Genomic DNA, 22616 nt, shown 5'->3' on the forward strand with positions numbered 1-22616 from the left:
AAATGATGAAGTCGATAGATGGTCAAGTATACAAACTCTTAGGACCGATTTTAGGATTAAAAAAAGGTTGGATTATTTTATGAGAACCAGTAATTAAAATTCTAAAACATTTCAACATTTCATGTCAAAAGGGATTCAGGGTCCGGCAGACAAAGCCATCGGCTGATCCCAGAATCCTTAACCTACCTACCTACCTATTTTTACAGCTCTCACAGATCTTAAAGCCATAACTTTGACATTGACTGGGATGGATTCAAATGATACAACAAAAAAGTTTCTTACTGAAACTCAATCATTTACTCCTCCTCCCAATTATCTAATTATTAAAAGCAAAACATCCGACTCCATACCTGAAAATGGCAGAAAATTTAAATCTTCAACGATTCAAGATTCAATAATTCAGTATAATTACTTCTCAATCACTTTATTGCATGTGTTAAACTCAAGGCTCGTGGACCAAATCACTGCCATGAGATTATACATGTGGTCTTTCCAACCCCTCCACTGACATATTTATCAAGTTGCATAAAACAAACGTAGTCCAATGTTGACATTTAGCCCTTCTGAGACTATTCCATATGTAAATCAATTCATCTTATTTGATGGAAAAAAGTACCCCCTTCACTAGTGTATCTTCACAGACATACTGTATCTTTAATTTAAAATTTGGTCTCTGCTTTATTTACTATACAAGCTTTTTACAAGTTTTAAATTTCGGCCCCTTCTGTAATCAAGTTTGATTCCCCTGCTTCATTCAAACACATTTTTCAAGAAAAGAAAATACAGCTTCTACAGATAACAGTAGTGTGATTCACCCTTACACTTGAACAATAGCATGGCCCTGGCTCTATTAAACCTTGATTGGAACCATGATTAAGGATATTGGTAAAACCTGAATTTGTCCTACTATTTCATGTCAAACTTCTGCTTTGAAAAAGGTCTATGACACCAGGTTTATTTCAAAACATACACGTGTGAGTTCAACTCACAAATTGACAGTTTGCTAATGTACAAGAGCAACTTTCATTCCAATCCAACTGTCAATGATCATGGAAGTAGACGGACATGATGTTGTCCTGAGACTTTTGCACAGTACCATATATTGTCATACACACTGTATTCAGTCCATGCAAGTCTCTCTTGTTTAACAGGATATACCTCAGATTCCTATCCTAATGAAAATATTGTGAATAAAATGTGACTTCTCACATTCACAATTCAACAATCTCGGCTTGTGTTGGCCCACAGATAACACACATTTTTGAGATTAGCAAGGGGTGCAAATGATGATCATAGTCGTCATTTAATTAATGTTAAGCAAAACATGAGGATTAATGGTGTCAAATGTCTACAGAAGATATTCAGTGTAATGTCATCGAGGAAAAAAATAAACCACAGAACACTCAAATCAGTTAATTGATTATCAGAACATTTGATGATTAATTGTTGCAGCCCTTAAATGAGTAAATAACAAGTACATTAATAACACACAACATACATACAACTGAAGTCTAAGGTGTTTATGCAGAGCATTCATGACACAGTTTTTAAATCAGTAGTAGTTTATCAGTCAAGAAAATAGAACCATTTACCAATTTAACATAGCAAGATTTTAAAATAGTAATCTAATTATATTATGTACAGTGCTCCACAGATCTTGTAGCTACCTATCCTTGTTGCAACGGAGATCCGTGGTCACGGGGTCGTGCTGAATAGTCTGATGCAACATTAGAGCGAGCAGACCAGCTCTGTTGGTCATAGCAGTCCTGACATTTCGCTCCTGTTCAAAGAGCTCATCTAACTTGTACCACTGTGGGAAACAGAAACACTAGTTAATGCTGAGGACGGGGGCACCAACAAGTCATAGCTTTACTATACATGTACTGTATATGAATACTTCATTTGGAGCTCAACAAGGCCTGAGCATTCAACAGCAGACAGAAAAGCAGGAAAACATTTTATTCATTGTGGGTGGAGGGGCTAAGAGGCATTTAAAACTGAAAATCTACATCATTTCAAATAAATAACGTAAACGTGTAAACCGAATGAACAGTCGTGAAGCAAAACTTACCACTCTGACTCGCTCCAGATCGACCTCTGCTCTTCTAAGCTTTTCCCAGTTGTAATGTCTGTTGCATTTCCGTTTGGCAACTCTGCAGTATTCTCCCATAAGTTCAAACACATTCTTCACCAGAGGACATCCACACACCTCATCTACTGGGACCTGGAGGAAAAACACTGCTTTAGAATGGCTTTTAAAACCTTCATCTTTCAAAGAAACATTTAGGAAAAAACACTACCAAACATTTATTTCTGATCAACTGGATTGATGAGATGAAGCAACTGTGTCTCTGTGCACATAATCATGATAATGTTTAGTGTCTTCTTACAGGTGATTCACACATGCCAGTCAGTGAGTCAGTGGCTAGCAATGTTGCGTTACAGTAAAAAGACCTGGGTTAGCGACCTGTTCTGACCGAGGGCCTTTTTATGTGGAGTTTGCATGTTCTCCAGGCTTCAGGCAGTGCATGTGTGCGTTTTGACAGGAAAGAGGCTGGGATATAAGGGTTGCTGCATACCCTGCTATCACAACATTTTCCAGACTTTTTAAAAATGTAATTATTGACGGTTGTATATATATACAGTATATATGTGTGTATGTGTGTGTGTGTGTATATGTATGTATATATATATATATATATATATATATATATACATATATATACATATATATGTATATATATATATATATATATACACACACACACACACACATTATTTATTTCCATGTTCCTCCTGAAAATATGTCTATATGTGTCACAGTGTGTCTTTCCAACCACACACCAACTTCTCACACCTACATTACTATCACAATGTAACAATAGTACTGCAATAAATATAGTAGAGTATAACATGTGAGCTTGAACCCTCTGAGCTTCACTGACCTTGGGATCTCTGGAATGTTCTGGACACAAAACCTGGAGCCTCTTACAATACGTTTTGCTCTGGGGATTGTACACATCACAGAAGAGTCTGGTGGCCCTGTGGGGAAATAATAATAATATATATGTTTATAAAGCAGGTGACCTGGATGAAACTGCTCCATATCATTTTTCTTTCTTACCCTTCTATTCTTGTTGGGTACATGGAACCAAAGGAGGTCTGACTTTCATACTGTCAAGATGAATATAGATAACATTGTTACCAGTATTGCATATTGTTTCCATTGTTTACAAGATTCTTTAAAAACAACAAAAAAATCACCTTTGCGTAACATCTCTCCATATGTTTCAGAGCCACTTTAGGATTAACGGGATGACTACACGACACACAGAAAATCTGAAGATCTGTGTCCTCGCTATCCCCTTCGTTCACCTACAAATAGAAGAGACAGCCAGTATCATTAAGTCAGTCAATGTGAATCTAACCACATTAAAAATTCACACAAATATAAAAGGATTGTCAGAAAAATTGACCCATTATTGAAAGTAAAACTATGCCCTGCAGAAAATAAAGCACAGGTGTGTAACATGCATACAGGCTATTGCCACTTCACCTCCTCATCCTGCTGAACCACTTGCTGTTTGGCCTTGGCGATGATGCCCTCCAGTTCGTGGAAGCGACGCTCCATTTCGGTTAGGCGCAGCCGGGCGTTCTGCTGCTCACGGCGGATACGCTCCAGCTGCTTCTTACCATGCTCCTCAGCAATGCAGGGACTCTGCTGCCACTGCTGGATACGCTGTGGTAGGATCTCATAGATCCGGCTGTAGATTTAAAAAAAAAAAGAAGAAAGAATAAGTAAAAAAGTTATTTAATTAAAAGCAGAAGGCCTATTACCATGTCTTTTGTACTATAAAATTCACCAAACTGCTAATAAAGTTAACATTTTGATTATTTTCTTTTAAAAGTTACAATGACAATGTGTTACAATGCGTTTTTCCTGGTCTGTTATCATTCAATGATGAAAACGAAACACACGCAGCTTCTCGAAGCAGCAATAACAGTAATGAGCCTCAACAGCAGCGGCTGCATATGAAGTAGCCATGTATTTCCAAACAGACAATTTTTCTTTGTTTACCCAACTTGTGCTGGGCCCACTTGCTGGTTTTCTTGTGGCTGGTCACAAATGCTAAGGGAAACACACCACATATGAAGAGTGACAGTGAGTTCTTACTTGGCAGCTAATTTCATGCCACAGTCTTCAGAGCAGTATTTGGAGCTGGGTCTTGCTGCCTCCACACAGCTGGGTCCCAGACACTGACGCTGCCCTGCGCTATCTCGCAGATCCCCCCTCTCACTGTGTCTGGTTCTGTCTTTGTGCTTCTGCTTCTGTTTGTGGCGGCGGGACTCCTTCTGGATAAATGAGAAGAGCAATGGCAGCAGACCAGATGTTACCAGACACATTACTAATATTCACATGGTTGAACATCTGGCAGTACTTCAAATAGTATACAAGTCTTACTTTCTTGTCAAACTTCTTTTCTCGTCTCTTGACGTGCTTCACCTTTACTGCTTTCTTACGTATGACGGGACTAAACTGCAGCTCATCATCGTCATCACTGGCCCACGCCTGAAACAAACGCAAAGAGTAACTCAACTCTGAGTCTCTGATGCATGTTTTAGTTGCTAGGAGAGTACATCTGAAATGAGCAGGTTTACAGTACAATGCAACAAAATCATGTTAGTTGTTCTACCACATTGTCGAGTCCTGATGATTTGTACTGCTTGTACAGCTCGGCCTCACTGTCATAGTCATCAGAGTAGCGTCTCCGTCTGTGGTAGGAATTGCCTCTCCTTTCACGCAAAGACATTTCCTCCTCCTTTACGCGCAGCATTTTCTATCAAAACAACAACAACAAAACAAAAGGTTGTTCATTTTCTGACTTGACCCGAGGGGAAGGAATAAATACAAGCTTCTTGGCATTCGGAAACGTATGTAAGAAACCTATTGCGGAAAATGCTTGTGAATACAAGTGATGATGTGGAGCATTAGCAGGAAGAACTATGAAGAATGCAAAAAAGACAACATTTTGCAGGATTTAGGGGCCAGAAATCGGAGAAATGTGGTCCAGTCCAGGATTCATTAACTATCAGAAAAAGGTTTTTCAAAATTCTTCTTTGTTGTTTGTGAAAAATAAAGTAATTGTGCCAGGTTTATCAATGATTGTCCTCTAGAGTGAGTCTTCAAATTCCTGGGTGTGTGAATGGAAGAAAATTCCATAATGAAAACCTACGTGTAGGGCAGGTCAATATGGCGATATTTGATCTATATTGCGACACAAGACAAGATATCGGCTTAGATTTTGTCATTTCTTGTCATCATCATATTGTGATAAGGTATCTGTGATGACTATTCCTGGTTTGAAAGGCTGTGGCATTGATAATCACCATATTTATTATATTGAATAAATTAGTGAAATACACTAAATATTATAAATTAAATATTAAACAGAATAAATATAAATTAGTGAAATACACTAAATATTATAAATTAAATATTAAACAGAATAGATATAAAGCAGAATTTGACGACATTTATAGGCAATTACAGTGTTTCTAACATGGTGGTGAAACAGCAGCAGAAGGAGTGGGAGATGGAACAGAAGAGTCGATATTATCACTCTCCTTCTGTTAGAAATAAGTGGTTTTCAATTAAGTTAAAGAGAAAGTACAGGGTTGTCCTAACTAGACTGAGATAAGGGCATTGTGGATTAACAGATATTTGAAAATAATAGGAAACAACCAGATGGTCTGTGCCAGTGTGGATATTCAGAGACAATTAAACATCTTTTATTTCATGTGATCAATTCAAAACAGAACAACAGTTGTTTTTAAACTCATGTTTTCCCTGAAAATCAATTTTCAGTATAGTTCTTCATGCAAATGGTCTACAGATAAATATTATTTTATTATGCCCGTGGAGGGAAGCATTGGTGTACAGCCTGTCAGAAAATGATTAGATGAAGGAGAAGAATGTTTGTGTCTCAATTGAAGAAATTAGCTCCTGATACTATAATGCAGAGGTAGAGTCACTTACCCTCGCTCGAACCTCACACTGCCTGAACCTGCACTTCTGTCTGATTTTGTTTGGGCCTCCAAACTTCTTCATGTCCTTACAGAAGTCGCACTGGGCACAGTCCTCAGTCCGTCTGCAGGGCTCGCATTCACCACACATTCGAACTGAACGCTTCACCTGAAGGAGGGAAATACAATGAGACTGATTAATATGTTGTTCATATCAGGTCACCAAATGATGACATGAGGAGCAAACAAATACCATGGACAGAGAAGAGTCAAAGTAGACTGGGAACTTTTATAAGTTAAAGATTTCTTGTCTTCACACATTATATAAGTTAGAAAATAGTGTCTAAGAGCATGCAAAGTTAGCAGCAGTCTTTTCATAATTTTTTATGATGTCATGGTGTCAATTTAAAAACTCAGCGCCTAACTGCGGTCTCCTGTCCACTCGCGAGTCACTGCACCTGTTCATACACTACTGCCTTTGTTTTGCTAACTAGCTGAGTTGTCCTTGTCCCACAAACGTCTTGCCTGGACATAAAAACACACAGAAAAGCTCTTACGCTATATAAAATTCCTTAAGATGAAGAAATTAAGTAGAGAAGAACAGATAGAAGAGCACTGCTCCTGCAGTGAGGCTGCAGGTGCTGCTGATAAAGAGGAAGAAGGTAGAGACTCTTACAATAACAAGCTGGGCCGAGCCATTTATTGGCAAAAACAAGCACTTTTTATGGACACAACTCAGAATGTGCTGTTGTCCAGTAAGATTAGTCTGAAGCCATTGCAGCCTGGCGCAGCTGCTGCCCGAGGCAATCTACTGGACCAATTATGAAACTTTTTATAAGTACTATTCACACACACACGCACACATTTGCAAACATAGGGCCCAGGTTGAAAAATACTGGAATTCCCCTTTAAGAAAATGCTGCAAAAAACCCTTTGGACATTTGGTCCAGAAACACAACTTACTTTTGATCCTCGTCTCCTCTCACTCTTATAGTCTGGGGTACTTGGTGTACTGTAATTTCTTTCACCTCTGTCAGATTCAGATTCCTTATCTCTGCTTTTCTTCAATCTGTACTTAATTTCCAGTGAGGGGTTTCCACCTGGCAATAGACAAAACACGTTTATTCATTATTATTATTATTATTATTATTATTATTATTATTATTAATTTCATGGTAAGAAAGGAAAATTTAAATGAAAGTTACTCACCTCTGCACTTCATGCAGTACCATTCCCGGATTGCTTTGGCGGACTTCTCAGTGATGTTAATGCAGTGGCCATGGAACCATTCATTGCAGTTATCACAGCCACTGTCAGTGGAAGGAGCCAAAACAGAAAACAAGGAATGCGCATTTTAGCATTTAAAAGCAGTCAGGAATTGCCAGAAACAACAGCAGTGATTTTGTGAACATACATCATGAAGCAGTTGATGTCTGGTTTGCGACATATACAGTAAACAGGTGAATTCTCCCCCTCAACACTGCTTCTTCCAGGTCCTCGTACAGGCTCCATGTCAGACATGTCACTGTCCTGAAAAGCAGAACACATGTCACAAACCACGATACTGGACTGATAAGAGATTTACTTTGCAGAGGAAACAGAAGTATGATGAGTGTTCTGTTCCAAACCACGCTGAGGCCAAGGCTTAAATGGCCCCACAACCACTGATAAATCACATATAATTCCCACATTTGTACATGAACTAGCACCACCTTTCTAACCTTAACAGCACCAGATGTCCAGAAAATTCACACCAACTACATTGTGTACAGTAATTCACAACATGACAACTCACAGCCAGGCGCATCAGTCAATTTCAATTGGATACAATAACAGGAGGAAGAATTTCATATACATATCTATATCTATCTATATATATATATATATATATATATATACACACACACATACATATACATATCTATCTATATATATATATACATACATACACATATATACACACATATATATACACAAATATATACACACACAATATTTGACAATATTATCACTTTTCAGTTCATTGTTGACTACACAGACACCGTTTATTCATGTTGGGCTGAAACAGACAACATTGTGATGATACAGTCCTTTGAATGAGGAGATTATCTCCTAGACCTCTGCATTTTACATGAATATTCTTATTAAAAAAAACGAGCTTGGTGTAATATTGTAAAACCTCCTGCTTTATTTACATGCACACTCAAGTCGTTAGCTTAGCAAATGCAGTCTGTTAGCATCAGCCACTTCATTAGTTTACAAATAACTTTCCTAAGTGTCGTAGGTTGCTGTGCAAATTAAACACAAACGTGTCATATCATTCGTTTATTAAACAATTCTGCTTTTGCAGGACTTAAACGAAGTAATTAACATTAGATTAGACTACGTGCTGCTGTCGGATATGAACTCGGGGGCCCATGGAACCGACAAGTTTGTCCAAATTGACTTAGCTTGTTTTAAAATGAGGTTTATTTGAAACCGAACACTTACCATTGTATGATATCTCACAATCCTTTGTCTGTGTACAAATACAGTGAAAAAATTGTGAGCAAATGCAGGCAACAAACGAAAAACAGAGAAAGATCCACCGCTAGCGTTACGCTAACGCTAACACTAACACCGGATGTAGCGTAGCTCGCTCGCAATCGGATGATGTCAGTACTACTTCTTCTTCTTCTTCTAAAAAGTTACCGTCTATCGTGTAACACTGTCGCCACCTGTTGGACTTGCTTGAAATGGCATTACAGTGTAGAAATTCACAGGAAGCAACATATTTTTCATTTCACTGAAGTCGAGCGGGGAACTGACACGTGTGTAGAAATATTAATAACAATAACACGAATATTATTAATAACAACAATAATAATAATAATGATAATAATGGTTAGAAACATTTTTGTTGTTTTGTCACCCTTTAGATAGATAGATAGATAGATAGATAGATAGATAGATAGATAGATAGATAGATAGATAGATAGATAGATAGATAGATACTTTATCCATCTCACAGATAAATTCACAAATCACAGAGAAATTCACACTTTATCGAGAGGATGTGTTCTCCTGCTCTCCTGATGATAAACCCCACTTTTGTTGCTCAGTCAGGAGGAGGAGCACACAGGTTTTTCACCAAGTTTAATGATTTGTTATATTACTATTATATTGTATTTGGACTGAATAAGAATGTTGTTTTGGTTTTGATTGAATTGAACCGTTTACATTTACGGAATATAAGAAATAAATACTACAATAATAATTGTTATTTTTTTAAATTGCTGCTTCAGCATATCAGAGAGAGAGGGGGGAGTAGGGGGGTTGTACCTCCAGTGCTGACACTTGAGTAAAAGGATGTGTCTGTGATGGAGGCTTCGTCGTCTCCTCTGCACTATGCTAAGAAAGGTAAGTACAATATACTTTATATATATCTTAACCAACATCTAGACGTGAACAATAAGTACAGATAAAGAGATAAAGAGGCTTTGTGGATCCCTGTGTACGACACTCATTACACTTTACACTGTAGCCTTAAATTCCTTTATAAACACAATATTTAAGATTTTATGGTGGTGGACATTAAATTAAATTCAATCTTGTTTACATTCATTATACTATGCACAATTTTAAATATTATACTGTTTTACCTGCTCTTTAAAACTAACACAAATAAGGAAATGAATTATTAATGGCGGAGATATCTCATTCTCACATAGCTGTCAGGATGTCCGTGCGCTGCCTTTCATCTAAACATTATAAACGTTCCCAAAGTGGAGATTAATAATAGATTAACTTTTCTGTAACATCCATTATGTCCACTCATCCCCAACAGCCACGAGAACCGCAGCCATACATGTGACTGTGGCTCTGTGGTAATAAGCACACAGTGATTACACTTATTTCTTCTTACTTACACAACAGATCATCATCATTATAAAGCAACACCAATTGTCATGTTTCTGTTTGTCTTGTCCTAAAGTAGATGATGCCAAAGGGAATTCTGCAGATATGAGTGAAAAGGTGGATGTGGATGGGAGTGAAGAGAAAGCACACCTCCATGACTGTGACACCACTGATGTACAGGCACACCACACTGCTCAGGACATCCCTGCAGGTTGGTCATACCGTATAAGGCATCAGTGGAGAGAAAAAACTCCATTTTAACACAAGAAGAAATCTCTCACAGAACCAGACTCAAAGATGTGCCTCGACCGGTTGGGGTGAAAGGAAAAAATGGGGGACAGGGAGAGAAAGGACAAGAGGGAGATGAGAGACAGAATAAACAATGGCCAATGCTGTTTAATGGAATTTGAAATGAAACAAATGAATCCCTCTGCTCATAAAGTAGTAAACTGGTTTATTTGCTTGGGTTTAAAAAAAAAAAAAAAAAATACAAAATACAACCAAATGACACAAGACAAACAATGCTTAGATATATAAAGTATCTAAAGATATCTAGACTTTTTTAATATGTTAAAATGTTGTGGGCCCCAAGCAGACTCTTAGTTCACTTACAGTGTGCACTGGGCCAGCTATGCATGAAACAATAGTCACAAAAACCTGATGGTGTTCACCACAGTGCAGACCTAATGATTTGTTCATTCTTATTTCTTCTGCAGAAAACCCTGTTGAATCAAACCTGCATATGAACCCAGATGACGGAGGAGTGTCCAGATCAGTATCCATCAGCAGCCCAAGCTATGTGGAGAAAGTCCAGCCACAGCCTCAGTGTGCACTGTTGCCACTTAACACGGAGTCTCACATCATTTATGAAGTCAATCAGTCGTTCACATCAAAAGGCAAGAGTCAAATAGGCCTGAAATCTACGAGTGTCCACACTGAAGCAGGAGAGGGTAGGAATGCCAGACTATTGTGTCTCCTCCTCTCTGATGAGCTTTTTCCTCTCTCTAACTCCTCGCTCCTTTCTCACTCTGTATGTGACACAGACTTGTGTGCCGCAATCCTCTTGGCATGTCTCTTCTGCCATCCACTGGACTGCCTGCTGGCCACTATGAGAGGATGTAATGACTGTGTGTGGTCGCTGTGCTCATACCTGTGTGGCTGCAAACCTGCCAGCCTTCAGCCTCTCCTCGACGCCACGCACTACTGTGATCTGTGCAGCTGTGTGGGCATCCGCTGCCTCCTGTGTGACTGTACCCTCTGTGACATCTGCATCCAAGCCACAGAGTGTCTGGACCTGGCTATGGAGATCTCTCAAATGCTCTTCCACTAACACGGTCTGCTAATAAATGACCAAATCCAGACCAGAAGCACTGAGAATCATTTGATTCATTTATTTTTTGAAAATATTATGAAAGCCAACAAATGTTAGGTTAATGGTTAACAGTCATGGCGCTGTATCAGGCTAAGACATGATTCATATTGTGGATATGGATTAAAAAGCTGACCACAGGTGACCGGGAACAATGCAGTCAGGGAAACAGAGCTCTGGAGACTGTTTATGGGTCAAAAATAAAAAAATACCCTAACTTTGCGAGTGAACAGCAGGGGGCACCTAAATGTCAAAGCTCATAGAATAGTTCAGTTTAACAGTGCCAATACCTTGAAGGTTAAGATACATTACTTACTGTATGTGATAACTGCACACATGCAAGTTCATTTACTTTAATGAGTGAAGCATCTGACAAATTGAAGAGAATATAATGGCTTGCATTGCAGGATTTACACAACTAATAGTGACAAAAAAAACAGCCTAAACTGTCAGATTGACTGAGTGATCACGGACGTTAATAAAGAGAAAGTCACTGACAACAGAGAGCGTGAAAAATCTATGCTTCAGATAAGAAACTACTTCTGTTTGAGGATAATATTAAATTGTTCTGCATTGCTCAAACTGTGTTGCATTTCTATTTGACCAAGTGCATGTATTCAAAAATAGGATTTGCAATGAGTTGCTACTGTGGAGGAAGACGAGGTGCAGCTCTGGAGCTTTGTTCCAGATACATGTACACTGTGTGTCGAAGTAATATAAACTGAGCCCTCATTCAAATGCATCAACTACCTAGCAATATAATTGCTCAAAATAAAATATTCTTATATATATATGTATATGTATATGTATATGTATGTATATATATATATATATATATATATATATATATATATATGTACAATATGCAGGAAATATTTCACAATGAGCCAATTCATTTGAAAAAGATCCCTTCTGTAGCTGCTGGTGAAAGAAGCCAACATAGACCACACGTATGTGACTGCTATTAACAAACCCTGATTCCAGCCATTTAACAGTCAAATGGTGTCATGTCGTAGTTTTCTTCTCTATAAACAAACAGGATGTGCTGTAATAAATTCAAGAAAACCTTATATCCCTGTTAAACATCTTTTAAAAATTATTCTATCGCAATGTATCATTTCTTAATGTTAACTTCATACCTCATTCTACGTGTATATACAACATTTAGCTTGAATAAGATTGCATTTATAAATCAATAATAATAGTTTCTGTTTTGAAAATATAAAAAAAATAAACCCAGAACATCCTTTCTCTTGGTTAGTTTTGTTCTAATGAGGAGCTCCTTTTGTCCTCACACAGTCTCTGATCACCACACAGGGCTCACTACAAGTCATCGTCCATGTCAAGGCTGCTCCTGGGACTGCTGCTTTTTGAGGCACCGGGTGACAGAGGGGAGAAAACAGCGTGGTCAGCCATCCTCTCTGGAGACAAGGTGCACCCGTCATCCATTAGAATGTCTTCTAAGCCCACGTCAGGGTAGAGCGCCGAGGCCGAGGCGTCGTCGAGTTCTGCGAAGCTCAGGCTGCCCAAGTCCAGAGGGCTGCTGATGGTGACTGCAGCAGAGTCTGACGACGGAGGGGAAAGGAAGGAGGCAGGCAGAGGTTGTCCAAGTGCTCCAAGACTGAGGAGGTTCTGAGGGGAGGCCAGAGACTGACTGCTGTGAGAGAGCGCCTGCTGCTGGAGCAGCGAGGGATCAGAGCTCACACCAGATGAGTTGCTGGAGGAGTGGGAGAAACCGTGGAGCCGTGCCTGCATTTCCAGTTCCTGAGAGGAATAGAAGCAGAGTAAAGGGGCTGAGTAAAAGATTATTCATGCATTCATGTTTTTTTTTTAATGGTCCCAATGAGATCTTCCTGAACCTCTGGCCTGTAGATCGACTTAAATACATTTGAGTGGTGTAGGATTTTACTATTATGTATTTGGGCTGCAACTATTAACCAATTATCAATCGATTAATAAATCAATTGTCAACTCATTTTATAATCAATAAATCGTAGGTAGAGTGGCATTAATGGTCAGCGCTTTGGCACGAGGTGCAAGCCTTTGTAAACATGATGAGAGTGATAAAAACTGCACAGAGATCCACAAGTTTACTTCAAAAGTGAAATCCAGTTTTGCTTCAATGTGATACACAGTGAAACATTGTCAGCACTGACTAAATCTCAGGGATGGCTCAAAAGCACTTTTTAAATCTGATACTTTTATAAACATACTGATACCAGTATCAGAACCTTGCGTATCTCAAAATACCAACATCAGGCCATTGCAATCCTTTTAAATCTTTAAATTCTAAGCTGTTAACAACACATTTGCGCTGTAGCATTACCACCATAACCAGCCTGCTCTCAAAGAAAGAACCACCTCACTGCATTATTCAGCTAAAATGCTGTTTCAGATTTGTATTTACATCTTAACAGCCCTTGCTCACGGAGGTATTTATATGGGTTAGGGTTAGACATTTAGCTCCCAGACACACATCCTAGTACATCAACGGTTTCTGAATATTTCAGAAATATTCAGACCTGCCTGTCTGACACACAAACAACCACATTACAATCTTTCTTCCTTATTCTGATGCTCAATTAAAAGTTCAGCAGGTCATCTTGAACATGTCTAAATGCATGAAGTTGCTGCCATGTCATTGGCTGATTAGATATTTGTGTAAACAAGCAGGTGAATAGAGGTGTAGAGGTCTTATTGTACATAAGATTTTATTATGTGAGCCTTCGGTCATGTCTTAAAGTGGTTCTCCATGCTGGCAGCAAACACTGGCTAACACCATGTCTCCATCACATTAGCAACATTAGCAAATCTACCTGTGAAGTCTACCATGACAAATACTGCTGTGGTGACACTGACCTGGATGCGTAACATCAGAGTGTGGTTTGCTTGCTCCAGTTTTTTCTGTCGCATCTCGACGTCCTTTGCTCTCTGTTGCTCTTTCTGTAACTTCCTGATGTAGTCGACAGAAGCTTTCAGAATGGTGCCTTTATTCCAACGCATTTCTCTGTCGTCATTGTCGTATTATGCCATGAATAAAGTAGAGAAGAAGAGAAACAACATCACTTTAAAAAGCTAAACAAACATAAAACTATCGAAGTGAAGGAAATCAGACAGCACTTACGGGTCACTTGACTTGGGAATGAGACCACCCAGCTCCTTTATACGGTCATTGATGTTGAACCTCCGCCTCCTTTCAACTGCAGTTTAAAGAAAACAGTTCATTTAGAAGGTTAATCTGCTTTCTGCATGTTTTACTTGCTTATTATTGGATTCAGATTCATCAAAGTAAAGGTGAAGCTTGACTCACTGAGGTTATGGTTATCTTTCTTCTGCCTTTCTTTCATTAGCACTTTAGCATCCACATCTGAAAGACATCATTCTTAGAGTTCCATATCATGCAAAGAAATCAAACTTTCTTAAACATGAAAATAATATGTATGCTACTGTACCCGTAATTTCCCTTTTAATATTTGGAAGATCAGCAGGGCACGAGTTGCTGATGGTCATTGTAGTTGTTGCCATTCCAGGGCTGTGGTACACATCCAACAGATTTCCTGGGAGCTAAACAACAACACATGCTTAAGACATACAACCCAAATAATCCTATATTTAACTGAGACGCAAATATCCCATGTCTGTTCGGATGTTCAGAGCTACCAGTACAAAACAGAAACACAGCATCAAACACAGAGCAGCCGATACACAAAGAAAAGGCAGACACTGATGTTAGATTTAAATCTACTGTTGAAACAATGAGATGCAATTAAAGGATGAAATTCTATGGCTATGTTAGAAATCAGAGATGGTCTTTACCTCAATGTGCTTCTTTTTCTTTTCCTCCAACAACACCATAATCCTCATTTTTCACCACTAAATTACAGGAATGTCTGGGAAAATGAGCTTTTAACCCGGCAGCCTTTTAATGCGCTTTGTTTAATGAGCACAATCCACTTTGTGTGGCTTCTCCCTCTCTTGTAGCCTCTAGCTTCAACACGCCCAAGCAGCACTTGAGTGACGAATAGTATCCCAGTGCCAAAAGTGTATGTTTACTCCCACGACTTGAGAATTCCACACAGAAAAGATACATTCACACAAAGAAAAAGCACGTCGAGTATAAAAAGTTAATGCCTGAAATCCACAGTGTTATCCGGTCCCTGTCGCGAGAGAACCTGAAAGAAATAGTGGTTCTTCGTACCGTGCTGGGCAACTGAAGACCGGAGTCAATCAACGTTATGATGTCATCATTAAAACTGGATTCAAGACTTATGATGTCATCGATCACATCGTCAATCTGGATAAAGACGAGAGAAAACAGCAGTTGTGAAAAGTCAGTGGAGCCCTCAGGGTTAAATGTGTGAAAATAAAGAAAACTCATTTTGGACAATAAAGAATTTCATTGTGTATTGAAATAAAAAGCACTCGGAACACATTGGTTGTGGTAAACGTCCCATAACCAGGATAATCACAAATGGAGAAGACTGATAATATTTCAGGTGCTGTCTATCCCACCAGCATACAGTCCCAGTGATTTATTACAACCTGATATTTTATAATGACCTTAATGAAGTGTCTTGTTCTTTCACTGCAAAATGTAAGGTTAAGAGATTTTAGCTGGGTTTTAGAGACATTTTAAGAGTTTTTTTTTTTTTTTTTTACAATGATCACAATAATACATCTACAACACTACATTAACATAAATAAATAACAGATATGTGGTCAGGGTAACTGTGACGGGAAATGTTGGTATTGTTGCTCCCTGATCAAACACTGGAAGTTTACTTTTTGTTTTTTTGAAATGCCTTTTTGTTTCTTCCTTTCAGTTCTGCCAGTTCCTGATTAAAGCTTTGCATCTATCACAATACCATGTCTAGAAAATAACTGATAATGAACACAGACATTTAACAAACCAATGGAACAGCTTCAATGATTTCCAAGGCACAGAAGTGTGGCACGGTTAAAAAGTGGGTGTAGTATTTCACATCTTATTGTGACATCAGGTCAACAAGAGTATGATAACAAAGGGCATGTATCATTACAGTGGGAACTTTGCTCATATCATTGAAGAACAAACTAAATATCATTAAACAAGAAGGAAGCAAATCTCTTTTTTAAAGGTTTTGGAGAAAAGCAACTTTTGACAAGGCTGTGTAATCTCTGTAAAACCAAAACAACACACAAGCAATGGAACTGCTGGACCTGATTTTCTCTTACTTCCTCCTTGTTGGAGCCGATGTTGAGCAGAGCCATGGGGCTGTTCGGGACACTGCTGGCGACCGGGGTAGTTTCAGGGGCAGAACTGGACTGTGGTGCAGGAGACACACTCAAGGTCTGAGTAACCACCTTGTTGCCCAGTGTGGTGGAGAGGTACTGCTTCACCTGCTGCCTCTGTGCCTGCTGGATGTGGTACCTGGTGGGGTTCTCCAGATGAGTCTGCACCTAATCATTTCCGGTCGATAACAATAATCATTTATTGCTTACACATGTGGAAATTTGTCTTTGGCTACAATGGTTATTTTGTGGTTATGTTTATTCAAAATGGTTTTGGTGTAAATGGTGCTTATTAAGTGAATACAGCGTCTTGTAAATCAGTTCCATGTACATATATTAAAGATTAAAACAGTTTTAACAAGTCTTTAAAATATCACATATGTCCTATTTCCTGATCAGGAGGGTTAAAGAGAGTTATTAAATATTTAAACTCCTGTCAGGCAGATGTTCTGATATATTCACTTTGTAAAGAACACAGGTGATGATCACGCTTACTTTCAGCACTTCCACAGGCACCTGTGCTGGCGGGGGACGAGCAGCATTTGGGGGAAGAGTGACAGAGATGGCAGGAGTGGAGTCCGAGGCCCGGAGCTGCGAGGCAGAAGCCTGCTGCTGGGCCTCACGTCTCTCCTGCTCCTGGGTTTGTTCTCGCATTAGCTGCTGCCGCAGCAGCACACGTGACGACATGACTGAGGACAGAGGTGCAGATGAAGGGACGGAGCTGAAAAATAAAACATGTATCACACATTCAGTAGGTACAAACAACTACTTTACTCCATCCTTATAATAATATGCTATAGAAAAAGCATTCAAACTGAATCATTCTGGTTTGTGGACAAAACAAGAGATTAAAGAACATCACCATTTCCAGGTTTGACAAACACTGAACAGTTAATCAAAGATGCCAGCACTCACACCCCCTCACAGAAGTCTCAGCTCCAATTCACCTCCCATAGATTCAGCGGGCGATTTGGGGCTTTGACAGTCGAGTGTGGTTTTAATATAAAGACAGAGTGCAGAGTCTTCTGTACTTGTGTTGAGAGTTTGAGGAAATGAATTAGTTTTCTCTCATCGCTTCCCATTATTTTTTTTATAAAACTCTATAGACCCAAGCACAAAGGCTGACACTGAAGCAGTAAAGCATCAGACATGGTTCGTCTCCATAAAGACAGAGGATTCACACTGGTTTTGTTGTGTATACAAACCTGCAGATTGACAAAACACATGAAGCAACGCATAGACATTTCCCACCTTTTCTTTTATAGTGTACAGCATGCAGCAATGGTCAGTATCAGTGTGCAGATACTGTGATGGATGGAGAGAGAGAGAGAAGTGGGTCTGATCACATTTTTGTTTATGCTACCTAATTCCACTAAATCTCATTAGAATGACAGAACCTTGTCCAATGAGGATGATTGTAAAGCTGAACACAACCTGGTCCATTCTGTCCACAGCAAAAGTTACCATGGCGATTTAGCCAGGTTAATAGAAAGTGACCAAAATGACAGCAAAGTCTGACTTTAAACTAAATATACTGGCTTAACCACTGATATTGCTTTGTAGTACAGCCCTCTGTTAATATTTCAGGACGATGCCTACGTTAGGGTTAGGGTTACGACAGTCACAACTTACCATGATCGTCAGAACCCACATTTATACTTTGATCTTATTATTTATAATGCAAAGTTTCACACACTTATGCAGCAGATCCACATGCCGCACATTTTCTATCAAACAGCTTTCATAGTCAGGACTCAGGAGCAGTTCCAAGTTAACCAACTTGCCCAGGGACACATCGGCATGATGTAGACTAGCAGAGTTGACCTCAACCACCGTCGCACCACCATCCTGTAACGCTCCTCTTTATAGAGACTCTAGAGATGATTGTTTGCTTCATTATCAGTCATTGTGCTCAGTCTGTGGAGGTTTTTTAAATACCAAGGAAGCAATGAGTGAAAACTGCAGACCATTAGAAACCAACTGTCCTCATGTCCTCCTTCACAACATCCATGAACCTTCTCTGTGGTCTTCCTCTTTTCCTCCTGCCCAGCAGGACATTCTTCAACATTCTTTGTCCAATATAATCTCTATCCCTCCTCTGCACACGGCCAAACCATCTCATCTCGACTCTCTTACTTTCTTTCCAAACTGTTCAACCTGAGCTGTCCCTGGAATATACTCATTTCAAATCCTGTCCATCTTGGTCACTCCCAATGAAAATCTCAGCATCTTCAGCTCTGCCTCCTGTCATTTGGACAGATCCACTGTCTCCAAGCCATACATCATAGCAAAAACATTTGCAACTGTTGCTGTAAAAATGGTTTTGACTTAATTAATTTTACTTAAAACATTCGTCATTGTTCTGAGCTGATTGTGGCAAAATGTTGCTTTCATCATTGAGCAAATTCAGAGTTAGTTCCTCATTTTTACTATTTTACTCTCTTAATCCAACCTGCATTGATCTTCTCTAAAACAGTATTACGCAAAGAGGGGTTCAGGATGCCTGGGGCTCTATGAACCATCGCCTGTGGGTCTGTAAAATAATTAGTAATAAACTATAAAATGATGTCTCATCAGGTGAGGAAATATTCAGACTTCTGAAAGTTTTCATGACTGCAGCGAGAACGAGCTGCTAAAAATATTTATACAGAAAGTGTGGTGAAAACCATGGGCATAATTTTTAGCCGTCTTTCAGTAATCTTCAGCAGGCGGGCAGACTGAAGATTACTGAAAGATTACTTTCAGTAATCAGTAATTAGTAATCTTCAGGTGGGCAGACTGAAGATTACCGCTACACAATGAAAGACACTCGCCTCCAAACACCATCTTCACTGTTTTGAACACAGCTGTGACTGCCTGAGTCAAAAACACTGCAGTCACGTTTGTTTGGATGACTTTGCAGAGAGATGATGCTGGACATGATAAAATGTATAAATCTATACATCTGTAATGTGATGGCTGTCTTATGTAACATTTTAGGATGAGTGTTTGGCCTACACAGAAAGAGGTGCAAGGGCAAGTTTTTTTTTTTTTTTGTTTTGCCGTCATATTTTAGAATCAGTTAAATATAGGCTCTTTAATTTCAATCATATCATTTAATTACTCATTCTTATTCTAATTAATTTTCACCTCAGCCTTTCTTTCCAAGTGTGCTATGTAGCCTTCACTTCATTTTGGGCTGTTGTAAAAGCACAGTGGTCAAAATGATGGTCTTGATAAAGCTGACCTGGCTCTGGATAGAAATTTAAAAAAGGCTCATTCTGGGGTCACGAAAGACAACAATTCGTACAATCATCAAACTATTAAGTACACTTATCTTTTATCTTTAATGTATACCAAATAAATTTAACAGAATTTTACACACTATGATTTTTGAATAGACTTCTTTGGTCAGTGCCAGTCTTGCTGCTGTTTATTCCCTGAATGCTCAGAAGACGAAAGTTACCAGCTGTCAAGACAACTAATGGTTTACTAGTAAACCATTACTAGTCAGCACTAAAAACTGAATTGTTGTGTTTTCTTCATTTCATGTGAATGTATTTCCTCTTTTTCTGCTTTTATGCATGGTATCTTGAATGTCTCATTTCACATTTATTTCTGTTATTCATTTTGTACTTTTTTGGCACACTGTTTTCCAATTTGTGTTTGGTTTATAGGGAAACAGACAGTATTACATCTGTATTACATCTGTATTACATCTGTCCAGGGACTAAATATGATAATAGCCTCTACATCACATTTTCAAAAATGTCTATGAATGTAAATTTAACAAAAGCAATACATGAACAAATAAGTTAATGAGTAAAATTTTTAGGCCATAAATGATCACCCATCCCCGAAATTAATGAAGTTTAAATAAAAAATAACCAGAACATTAAGGGTTTTAGAATGTTCTTGAAATATCAGTGGATTCTCGGAAAGGATGTTGGAAAGAATAAAAAACACATTACATTTTTGGAAGCCATTTATATTCATCTTTGTATTCCTTCATGTATGTACACACACACATGTAAAATTCATATATGTAGACTGTTTCGTTCGACATTTTTTTTAGAACGCATGCGATTCTTATGGCTTCTAGGTAAACACATGGCAGTAAGCGTGTGCTCATTTTGGATCCTGAGTACATATATATATTTATATATACATATTTATATATATAAATACTCTGCTACTGGGAGACATTTGTACCATAAGTATATTGAGTTGAGCCAGCCTGTTAACCTCTTTTCGTAATCTCTATTTTTTGCTCGCTCTAATCAAGTGCCAGCGGAGTTTACTTGACAGCTCAGAGCAGAGTTGCTGCTGCTCATGCTGCTCATGGCCCATACACACACACACAGCACAACTTAGAAAGTCATTTCCACTGTGTACGCTTTACAGTAAGTCCACGCCCTCTGTATCGCAGGGGGGGTTAGAAATGTAAAAACAAATGTCGAACCTCGGTGTTCCAGCAGAGCCAAACAACAACAACAACAACACACCCACAACACAGTATAAATAGGAAGTTGCTTAGCTAACCGACTAGCACCCGGCTAGTTCCCCACAAGCTAATGCTACCTATAGCTACAGAAGCGAAGAATAAAGATAAACACATACTGTGGTTTTAGATTTGTTTAACGTAAACGCTTCCATAAATCATCAGAGACATCCGCTGTCTTCGCCATTTCCTCTTTAAATCCGTGGAAACGGGATCTTGAAGAGTCGCTAGCCGCTGTGCGTTAGCCTTGTTTACCTTTGACCAACGGTGCTACTGCCAGTCATTCGTTTCCCCGAAGTAACACCAGCAGTCAACACATTTCCAGTGCTCCTGTATTGTAGGCGTTACGGTGAAAGCAGTGACATTTCCAGTGCCCCTGTATTGTAGGCGTTACGGTGAAAGCAGTGACATTTCCAGTGCCCCTGTATTGTAGGCGTTACGGTGAAAGCAGTGACATTTCCAGTGCCCCTGTATTGTAGGCGTTACGGTGAAAGCAGTGCCATCTTGTAGGCGTTATGGTGAAAGCAGTGCCATTTCTAGTGCCCCTGTACTGTAGGTGTTACGGTGAAAGCAGTGACATTGCTCACAGACAAGATTACCAAATATTGCTGAAACATCGAGGGTGATGCAAAAGTCTTCGGTGTCAAATAATTTTTCATGTATTGGCTCAATTCTCAGCATGATATCGAGATCACTGATGTTAAGTAAATTATGACTAACTGGATCTATTAATTAAGACATCCAAAAATATAAAACACAAACCCTAAGTGAGAAGTTTAATAAAACTTGTAATTGTGCTGAAAGCAAAACTTTCATTATTGTTTCAAGACCAGTGTAAAGAAATATATGGTTAAAGTAAGTGGTTTGTATTTATATAGCTCTTTTCTAGTCTTGATGACGACTCAAAGCTGCTTTACACTACAGCTTTAACATTCACTCATTTTCAGAATGTTCTATACCATGATAAACAACATGGATAAATATAATAAGAAGTGGGGAATGTTCTTAAGATTGTATTTGTTACATGGTAGCTAAAATGTATGTTTACACTCTGATCATTGTGGCCTGTTCTTGGGGGGCTGTCAGAAAAGAGGGTGGAGGTGATTTGGGTGCAATGCAGGGGTCCGTTTACTGGACTACCTCAACCTCCCATTGGACAAAGAATGGACACACAGCAGTAGTATGGTAGTCTTCTGGAAAGACTGCTAAACATGTTTCGCATGGTCTAATTATTTTCTTGTCATGGACTGTCTTTTATCTTCTATAATATGTGTTTATATGTATATATAATGTTTTTTTTCTTTTCCTTATAATTCCATTTTATTATTTTTACAAGTGCCCTTACTCTGATATTTCATTGTCACCGCATACAGCTGTGTATTTTAATTTTGCCTTTGTTTGTTTGTTGTAAGAATTAAAAATCAATAAACATTCACTCACTTTCATACAGTGCAGCACATTTTCATCATTCATCTTTCATACACATACACAATCTCAATCAGCATGGAGAGCCCAGAATCAAACCCACAACCTTCGAGCTACCGTTTCCAACCGACAAATTAAGAAAAGACATAA

The 22616-nt window shown here is 38.8% G+C and overlaps 3 protein-coding genes across 4 annotated transcripts; 1 reads left to right on the forward strand and 2 right to left on the reverse strand.

Annotated features, from left to right (window-relative positions):
• Window positions 1–398: 398 nt before the first annotated feature.
• cxxc1b (CXXC finger protein 1b) lies at window positions 399–8667 on the reverse strand. Its single transcript, XM_058631387.1, has 14 exons — window positions 8515–8667; window positions 7439–7554; window positions 7234–7334; window positions 6988–7124; window positions 6038–6193; window positions 4695–4838; window positions 4463–4570; window positions 4175–4353; window positions 3557–3764; window positions 3265–3375; window positions 3125–3174; window positions 2946–3042; window positions 2072–2224; window positions 399–1810 (listed from the first exon to the last, which is right to left on the reverse strand). The coding sequence occupies exons 1-14, from the start codon at window positions 8515–8517 to the stop codon at window positions 1664–1666; spliced, it is 1710 nt and encodes a 569-aa protein (XP_058487370.1). The 5' UTR covers window positions 8518–8667; the 3' UTR covers window positions 399–1663.
• Window positions 8668–9383: 716 nt separating this feature from the next.
• si:dkey-245f22.3 (uncharacterized protein LOC492819 homolog) lies at window positions 9384–11280 on the forward strand. The gene is made up of 4 exons (XM_058631209.1): window positions 9384–9423; window positions 9998–10132; window positions 10638–10871; window positions 10965–11280. Exons 1-4 carry the CDS (start codon window positions 9384–9386, stop codon window positions 11249–11251), a joined length of 696 nt encoding a protein of 231 aa, XP_058487192.1. The 3' UTR covers window positions 11252–11280.
• Window positions 11281–11289: 9 nt separating this feature from the next.
• On the reverse strand, window positions 11290–21439 carry tfe3b (transcription factor binding to IGHM enhancer 3b). Of its 2 annotated transcripts, none has more exons than XM_058631388.1 (9): window positions 21297–21439; window positions 17057–17282; window positions 16490–16729; window positions 15489–15584; window positions 14743–14854; window positions 14601–14657; window positions 14415–14490; window positions 14150–14297; window positions 11290–13054 (listed from the first exon to the last, which is right to left on the reverse strand). In XM_058631388.1, the coding sequence occupies exons 1-9, from the start codon at window positions 21323–21325 to the stop codon at window positions 12614–12616; spliced, it is 1425 nt and encodes a 474-aa protein (XP_058487371.1). In that variant the 5' UTR covers window positions 21326–21439; the 3' UTR covers window positions 11290–12613. The 2 variants fall into 2 exon arrangements, with proteins under 2 accessions (XP_058487371.1, XP_058487372.1); XM_058631389.1 differs by having other exon boundaries at window positions 16505–16729; window positions 21297–21436.
• Between the last annotated feature and the right edge of the window lie 1177 nt (window positions 21440–22616).

This window comes from Solea solea, chromosome 6 (assembly GCF_958295425.1).
Source record: "Solea solea chromosome 6, fSolSol10.1, whole genome shotgun sequence".
In the NCBI taxonomy this organism is placed as follows: Eukaryota; Metazoa; Chordata; class Actinopteri; order Pleuronectiformes; family Soleidae; genus Solea; species Solea solea.